General features: G+C 37.5%; 2 protein-coding genes across 25 annotated transcripts; both read right to left on the bottom strand.

Annotated features, from left to right (window-relative positions):
* Positions 1-668: 668 nt before the first annotated feature.
* LOC123207229 (putative disease resistance protein At3g14460) lies at positions 669-7480 on the bottom strand. 24 transcript variants are annotated; one of them, XM_044624559.1, is made up of 5 exons: positions 4093-7480; positions 2822-3972; positions 2390-2431; positions 2229-2294; positions 669-2021 (listed from the first exon to the last, which is right to left on the bottom strand). In XM_044624559.1, coding segments are annotated over exons 1-2 (3387 nt in total). In that variant the 5' UTR covers positions 7479-7480; the 3' UTR covers positions 669-2021; positions 2229-2294; positions 2390-2431; positions 2822-3971. The 24 variants fall into 24 exon arrangements, with proteins under 24 accessions (XP_044480494.1, XP_044480490.1, XP_044480504.1 ...); XM_044624555.1 differs by having other exon boundaries at positions 669-1978; XM_044624569.1 differs by having other exon boundaries at positions 669-2431; positions 2822-2918; positions 3351-3462; positions 3527-3972.
* A 110-nt stretch (positions 7481-7590) lies between these two features.
* On the bottom strand, positions 7591-8568 carry LOC123207224 (putative disease resistance RPP13-like protein 1). Its single transcript, XM_044624531.1, has one exon. It carries the CDS (start codon positions 8566-8568, stop codon positions 7591-7593), a length of 978 nt encoding a protein of 325 aa, XP_044480466.1.
* Between the last annotated feature and the right edge of the window lie 207 nt (positions 8569-8775).

The following is an 8775-nucleotide window of genomic DNA, read 5'->3' as shown; positions in this document are numbered from 1 at the left end:
CCACGTTGTTTTCCCAGAACAGGCTACCCTATTGTCTCTGTAATCACTTCTACTCACTCAATAGAGTCCCTCCAGGACCAAGGAGTTATCTAAAGTGGTACCACAAAACAAAGAACTGTTATGAGATGAAGCTGGAATAAAAAATGTAAAACCAAAGCAAGTTAATAAGAGAAGGCTGAATTATACTTAAACATCTAGATGCATTTTTGTCTTGATAAAGACAAGGATTGGTTCATAACAATGCTAACAACTCAGATGGTGAAAGATTAAAAACATGGAGGTGTGGGACAATTTGCTAACATTAGGAAAGGAAAATTTATGCCGCTACAATCACAACCTCCTTTCAATAAAGAAAAATTTCCAGTGCCTTATCAATCACATATAGCCACTTTTAGTATATATGTAAATTCATACACATAAAGGTATTCAATGGTCACACTTCAAAGAAGTTCACAAATTTATCTTTCAGACACCTCATTTTAAAGAGAACTGATACAAACCTGATAGGAACCTGGAGATTTCGCGGACGGCACTAGCGGTATTCGGACTCAATGGAGTATGCAGCTGGGGCTCCCAGAGAGTCGAGACTCACTTGCGGGCTGTTATTTGTTTGTTTCCGATGTAACAGTGAACCAACGCAGAAAAAAATTAATGCAGAAAACAGAATGTAAATTGAAATTCTCTGTAATAATTCCATTAAAGAACAAAGACACTCAGTTATGCATTCCTTGGCATTTGGGTTACAAAATCAACTTCACACTCTATGAACTCAGACTAATAATCTCCACACCAACATTAAAACTCAAGTCTCCAAAAGGTTACAAGTAATCAAAAGAAATGCAGCATCAACACAACTAAAACTCTCACACAGCAACATAGCTAAAACCCTCACTGATTACAATGACTCAAGGAATTCCCAGAAAATTCAATGCCTTCCAGCTTTCGAGAGGCTGGAGCTCTCCCCCACTTTCTTTCTATTTCTCCTCTTCCTTCCCCATTTCCTTCTCCAGGTCCCTATTTCTTAATTCCTCCCAACTCCTCTCCCAATCCCTGCATGCCAGCTCAGCTTTCAATGTCTTCATAATTTCTTTCTTTTCCAGCATGTCCCAAAACTTTTTCTGCTGTCTGCTGCTTTTGCTGATTCTGGAGTGCTGCCATCTGGAGCTCCCATAAACTGCTTACTGGAGTCACCACCACTGCTGCCATCTGCATTAAAATTACAGCCCTCTGCCACCATGATTTGCTTTCCAGTCTCTTCCTCCGCTCGTGCCTTTCTTCTTGTCTTCCCTCCTCCTTTCTTCTTCCTCACATATACTCGGGCTCTAACATTGCCCCTCTCATCTAGAGGCACCTTGTCCTCAAGGTGCAAATGAGGGAAAGCATGGATTAAATTTTTATATAGTTCCCAAGAATTCTCGTGATCCTGTAAACCGTCCCATTTAATGAGCAGCTCCAGGTCTCCTTGCTGTGAATAACGAAAATCCAAGACCTCTTCAGGCTGTGCTTCCAGTTCAGCAGCCTCGTTCAAGCAGTTCGGAAGGGGCGTACAGGTTACTGAAGGGCCTATTCTTTTCTTCAGTTGAGAAATGTGGAAGATTGGATGGATTCTAGCTGTCTCTGGAAGTTTGAGTCTATATGCAACCTGTCCAATTTTCTCCTCAACCTCAAAAGGCCTGTAGTAGCATGGACTCAGCTTCTCGTTAGGCCGCGATGCTAACGATCGAAGTCTATAGGGTTGTAGCTTCAGATACACCTGATCTCCCACTGCCAGTTCTACCTCACGCCGGTTTCGATCAGCCAATATTTTCATTCTCTGTTGGGCCTTGTGAAGATTTGATTTCAGCCTATCCAAGATTTCATTTCATTGCTTTATCATGACATCGACATCCTCGACTTTGGAGGGTTCTTCCACAAACTTCAATGTCTCTGTAATTACTTCTACTCACTCAACATTGTCCCTCGAGGACCAAGGAGTTTTCTAAAGTTGTACCACAACAACATAGAACTATTATGAGATGAAGCTGGAAGGAAAAAAGTAAAACCAAAGCAAATTAACAAGAGAAGGCTGAATTATACTTAAATATCTGGATGTTGTCCTGCTAGGTAAGTGGTAGTTTAATATCAACAAGTATTTTTGTCTCGACAAAGACAAGAATGGGTTCACAACCATGCTAATAACTTATATGGTCAAAACTTAAAAGTATGAAGGTGTGGGACAATGTGCTTACGTTAGGAAGGGAAAATTTTATGCCTCTGCAATCACAACCACCTTTCAGTACAGAAAAATCCAGTGCCTTATCAATCACATAAAGCCTCGTTTAATATTTATGTAAATTCATACACATAAAGGTATTCAATAGTCATTCGTCAAAGAAGTTGACAAAATTACCTTTCAGACACCTCATTTCAAAGTGAATTAATGCAAACCCAACTGTATATATAAAAAAATAATATAAAATTAGTTGTTATTCATACCAAAGGCATCATATTACTGAGCCAAATGAAATGAAACAAGAAGAAATTATCAGTAATTTGAGGAAGCCCAGGTACGATAATCTAGATCAATTACCATATCTGGAGCTTCCTGTCATTAATTTTTTTTCCCAAAAAATCAAACAACACAGCATTATAATGTAAGTTTTCACGTGAACATTGAAAGAAAAAGACAGGAATTAACTTCTCAAAATTTCACAAAGCATTGCTGTCAAAATTTCAAACCATATAGGAATACTGCTTTTTTATTTTAGAGGAAACATGTATATATGGAAAATACACATGCACTGTTTTAATACTATGCAAATTATAAATTTAAGGTCATTACCTGAAAGAATTAAAAGTTTTACACCATATGTGTGGTTACCAAAAAGACATCATCCACTAGATGTTACTTCCCAAAAGTAATAGATGCAAGGGAAATCCTGAAGAAGAAAAATTTATGAGACATTCTATAGAAGGAATAAGTGTACTCATGAAGGAAATGAACTTCATTTAAAACATGAGACAAAATCGACATATCCATCTACCAATATTAAGCAGTACAGAAAGTTTTTAGCTCATTTAAAATGTAACAACACTAACTTTTTCTTTTTGGTGGAATATGAACACTAATTTACTGTCAGTTTAGGCTAGAAAAAGGGCTATTCAGTTTGTGCGGAGAAAATAGAAAATCAGTAACAACACCAATTAGAGTAGTTAAGCAGCAAGGAAATTAAAGATACAACACATAAAGTCTTACCGTCTTCGAAATAATATGCTTTCGTAAGGATGGGCAAGAAAGCACCAGAAACAAGACTTTTTGTACATACTTTGATTCATAAAAAAATTGTTGTTCAAATATTTCTTTATAGTACCTTTCACCAACTACAGCTTATATAAATATCAATCACGGGAAGCAACTAACTTCCGGAACAGAGATGAAAGCAATGCCATGCAGCAAAGCCTGTGAACTGGTACTGCAATGTTCTAACAGATAAAACATATTATTCCTCAGAGATCTGGATAGTAAGATAATATACAGTTTTATTACCTGACCTCAAATGTGTTTGGCATCCTATCCTGATAGTTCATAATATCGGAAGCCAGCTTCTCAAACCATCTGTATGCCATCTATCGTACAGTTGGAAAAAAAAAATCAAAATTACACTGAAAAATTTAAATGAACAAGATATTAAAAATATATCACTAATTATCTACCCCTAGCGGCATCTTCTTGACAATTCAATATATCAAATATTACTCTGTAAAATTACCTTAATAAACCACATGAAAAATAAAATGGAAAAAAAAATTATTGACACTTTCAACTGAAGTACAGCAAACTAATTAAATGACTGAAAAGATCCAAATTTAAGCTGCAATATTTTATTCAGTTCAAATAATTTATGCTGCCAAGTATATTTGCTAAATACACAATACAGCCTACCATCCAGGTATCGGCACTGATAGACTGCGTTGGGGAGTTGAACTTTTATCCTGCATGTATCACATAAGTCAAACTCTGTTACCATAAAAAATTGCATCAATTATTGCTGCTAAAGTAGCTATATGGTTTAGGTGTGAAAAACTAACATACCAAGAAGATAATTTTCTTACTATGTATCGTAGATGAATTCATAATCTATTCTAACACGAGGAATCTCAGCAATCTTAGGCCAATCTTGTCCTTTATTCCTTCTGCACTGCTTTTTCAGCAAAGGACAATTATAAATATACAATCGCAGAAGTGAGGATGGCAAACTTTTTGGAAAGGATGACAACTCCGGGCAATCACTAATGGAAAGTTCTTGGAGAGACCTAAGGGTCTCAAAACCCCTAGATGATAAATATTTTAATTTCAGGAATCTTCCAACAGTCAGCTGAGTTAGAGAGGCCGGAAGCACCATATTCATTTCCCGTATTGGGAAAGAAATTACATCTGGGCATCCCCTAATCTCGAGGCTTCTTAGATGGGTGAGATTATGAAGACCCCACTCAAATAGTGACTTAAACAGATTGGCATCAGCAATTGAAAGTGAGGTTAGGTTGGTAGGAAAGCCTTCCTTGGGAATGGACATAATACCCGGACATTGCCATATAACTAATTCTTCAAGGCAGCTGAGATCGTGCAGGCCAATGGGCAGAGCTTTAAGTTTCTTACACCTCTCAATTGATAACACAGTTGAGTTGGTGTTGGGAAACCCTTCTGCAGGAAAGGAGACAAGACTCGGACAATCTTGTACATACATTGTATGGAGACTATTCAGATTATGTATACCCTCAGGTATAAATTCAAGATTTTTGCAGTTCTTGATCTGGATATACCCGACAAACATGCCTTTATCGAAGCTCTTTGCTATGGACTTTAACTTCGGACAATCAGCAATGTTCAGGTGTTTAAGTGCCTTAGGTAACAACCCCTTTGTTGACAAGATGGTAAGCTCTGAGCAACCTGAAATCTCCAAGTGTTCAAGTGTTGCAGGTAACTGGCCTTGCAATAATCGGAGTTTCAAGCAATCCCGAATATCAAGGTGCTTCAGGACAACAAATAATTGGTCCCTTGATGATAAGCAAGTGAGAGACGGACATTGGGAGATATACAAACACTCGAGAAGATTTGTACTGACATTTCTATCATCCACCTCGTGCACCAATGACATAGAAGAGGAGCAAGTGTAATTTTTATCATCCAACAACCCCTGCAATTTCTTACAATTTATCAAGGAAAGTTGTTTTAGAAATGGGGGTAGGTGATCTCTCACAAGGAATGTTAGAGAGTGACAATCCTCAATTTGCAAGTTTTCCACGGGTACATCATTATTCTTCATTCCCTCAAAAATGAATTTCAGAGAACTGCAAGTTCTAATCTTAAGTACAGTCAAAGCTGAAAGAAAACTTGCTTCTGGAAATGAAACAAGGCTGCTACAATTTTCAATAGACAGTTCTCTAAGGGAAGTAAGGCTACAAAACCTTTCAGGTAGCTTCTGAAGACAAATGCTATTCAACCACGAATTTATGAGCCATTCACAATTGACAATCTTTAGATGTTCTACTTTCTGAGACCCTTGAACAAACCAGTTCTTAGTTTCTGAAATATTTGAAAGTGTCAAAGACTTTAGTGACTTAAAGTCACATGGACTACAAGACACCATTCTTTTGCATCCAACAACTTCTAGTTCGTGGAGCATATGAAGGCTTGAGATTGGAACTACCAAGTGTCGACATTCATGAATCAAAAGTTTTTTCAATGAAGGGAGATGGTTGAATGAAACTACCAGCCGCTTGCACTCACGAATAACAAGCTTCTCCAATGAAGAAAGATGGTCAGGTAACTGGCCATAGAGCTTTGGGCAATCTAAGATGGAAAGCTCTTGCAAGCAAGTAAATACATTGACATGCTCGTTTTCTTTGATAAGGTCCCAATACTCCCATTCTTGCAAATCCTCAAAACAAAGAGTCTCCAAAGATGGAAACGGTCTTGAGCAATTTTCCCCATAAATTTCCAAACCAATCCTCTTTAGTCCTCCCATGCCTTTGATGGTGAGTGCTTTAAGCAAGCTTAATTCCCCAAGTGATGGCATGGTTGTGCATTGTTCACAATCTTCCAATCTTAGGACCACCATGTTGGAGTATGATGGATCTCCTACCCAAGGTGGAAATACCAGACCACCATAACATTTGATTGTAAGTTTGCTTAGATTTTTATGGGGCTGCAACATGTCAAGGACTTCATTTTCTTTTGTCTTGTCTCGTGAATCATCATGTTGAGATCCCCATTCTAACACCAACACTTCTAGGTACTTATCCGCTAAAACAGATCCTCGAAAGTCAAGAACTACATTCTCTAATCTTGAAATACAAAGTTCCCCAGAAAGAAATTTTAAATTTTTCAGAATTTGTATACAAGATTGCTTGTCTTTGCCCACAACAAAATTAGATAACACATGAAGACCTTTCAAATTTTCCATTCCCAGAGGCATCTCTGCTAACTTCACTCCTGTAATGTCAAGGTAATAGAGATTGATCAAACTTCTAACATTAGAAGGCAACTTGATAAGTCGGGAGCAATGTTTTAATATCAAACATTGCAAGTTAAACAATAAACTTGTTGATTCAGGTAAACTTTTGATCTCAGTATTAGAAAGGTTGAGGTACCTTAGAAGTTTCAAATCTCCAATTGAATCTGGTAACATGGTAATGTAATAACTTTCCAAAGATAATGCCCTCAATTTTTTCAGCTTTGGCAACAAATCAAAAAGAACCATGTTACTCAAGTATCGACTATCACCACTTCTAACAATTGGCAGAAAAGTCCTTAGGTGAGTCATTCTATGTAGAACTTTAAAATTTTCTTTTCGATCATAATTGCCACAAATGTAAGAAAAATACCGAATCTTATCAAATCTTTCTGGGATTATAAAATCCTCTTCTAACTTAAAACTTCTTTTCACTGAAATCCTCCTGGCCAGACGGTTGAAAAAGCCATGCATTCTAAATTTAGAAGCATTGCTGCTTGATGGTTGAAATATTGACCTTTTAAGTAAAGCTTGAAAATATTCAACACCCACATCTTTCAATGTTTTTGCGCCTACAGATGGTGGATGGATCAGACCATCTGCCACCCATAAAATTACAAGTTCCTTCTCCTCAAATTCATAATCCTCATGTAAAATTGCACAATAAGCAAAACACTCTTTTAAATACAAAGGAAGACGAGAGTAAGTTATTTCTAACACAGCGACAATTCTAGATTCATATAAATCATTGAATGTTCTGTCATTCAATCTGTTTTCCCACTCACTTCTGTGCTCAAAGCCTAACATGCCACCAAGAGTACTTGCAGCCAGAGGCAAGCCTCGGATCTTTTCAACAACTTTTTCTCGAATTAGTGGTGAAGTTCGTTGTGGATTAATGCCCCCAATTCCAGATGCATGCTCCTCAAATATAGCCAAGCAGGCATCTTTTGTTAGGAGATTCAAGTTATAACATTTACTTGGGCGCATTGTTACTTCAAAATCAACATTACATGCAGTAACAATTATTTTACTTCCTGCTGCTCCATCCTTGAAAGGACCCAAAAAGAAATCCCAATCGTCAGAAGTCCCAATCCAGAAATCATCCAAGACAAACAAGCATTTTTTTTCCAATTACAGCTTTTGCCAGTGCAATTCGCATTTCTTGTAATCCATAAGACCTGCAGGATGATAAAGTGATCTGCTGGAGAAGCCGCTCGTGAAGTTCGTCAATAGTGATGCCAGAGGAGACATTTACCCATGCTCTGATATTGAAACCTTCCAAAGCCTTGTCGTTGTAGACCTCTTGAACTAGCCTTGTTTTGCCAATTCCTATCATCCCAACAATGCTTATAACACTAAAATTGAAATCATTTGACTCCTCATTTAACACCATTTCAAGTATCTTTTCTTTATCCTCATCTCGACCGTAAATACCAGATTGTGTAAGTAAAGATTTAGGGTGTGGTACTTTCCGAAAAGGAATTGATATCCCTCGATGATTCGGCGAGTTAAACAGCGGAAAGATGAGTGGTGAAGCACCGCATAATTTTTCAAATTGGCGAGTGATATCTATTAACTTGGTCACCATATGGAGATTTGGAGTCGAATCAGTAAAACAAGCAGGGATAAAGCTACGCGCCTTGCTAATGCTTAAACACCCTTTGGCCATCGGCTCACTCTCTAAAATACAAGTGGGAAGCTCATCCAGTACGTCATCCACATTATAAGCCCAGTCCAGTAAATCGTCCAGCCAAAATTTCGAATCCTCGAAGGATTGACACTGGTATATATCGGCGAGGTCTGCTTGAATCTTCCTCAACTTTATTCGCAACTTGTCCAGATGTGAAACTACCCCTTGCCAACGTGAAAGATACAGCAAAACCCTGGACTCCAGTCTGTCAAGTTTCATTAGCAAAAAATCAACTACATAGTCCACTTCCACAGCCATATGGAAATTGCAAAGACGATGACGATGAGAGAGCTTCTGAGATAGAAAGGAGATTTGAAGACTAGAGTTTTCCAGCTGGAAATTGGCACCGGATACACTCTTTTGGAGACGTTGGGGTAACTTAGTCATTAAACAAAGTAGGGTCAAACTGAAATAACAATTTTTTTTGCCCTTTTTACGTAACACTAAAAAACTCTTGAATCCATCAACCTCACCCCTGCCCAGCTGGGCAGATAGTTTAAAACTAAATTTGATAAAGACCAATGTTATATATACATATTTTAAATATATAATTAAAATATATAAATAATATATTATTATATATAAATTTATTTT

This window comes from Mangifera indica, unplaced genomic scaffold (genome assembly GCF_011075055.1).
Source record: "Mangifera indica cultivar Alphonso unplaced genomic scaffold, CATAS_Mindica_2.1 Un_0066, whole genome shotgun sequence".
Lineage (NCBI taxonomy): Eukaryota > Viridiplantae > Streptophyta > Magnoliopsida > Sapindales > Anacardiaceae > Mangifera > Mangifera indica.
This window is presented reverse-complemented; position numbering and strand designations above follow the sequence as displayed.

Excerpts from the sequence above, each read along its gene's own strand:
- LOC123207229 (XM_044624554.1), bottom strand. The coding sequence starts at position 7,478 with ATGCGCCCAAGTAAATGTTATAACTTGAATCTCCTAACAAAAGATGCC.
- LOC123207224 (XM_044624531.1), bottom strand. The coding sequence starts at position 8,568 with ATGACTAAGTTACCCCAACGTCTCCAAAAGAGTGTATCCGGTGCCAAT.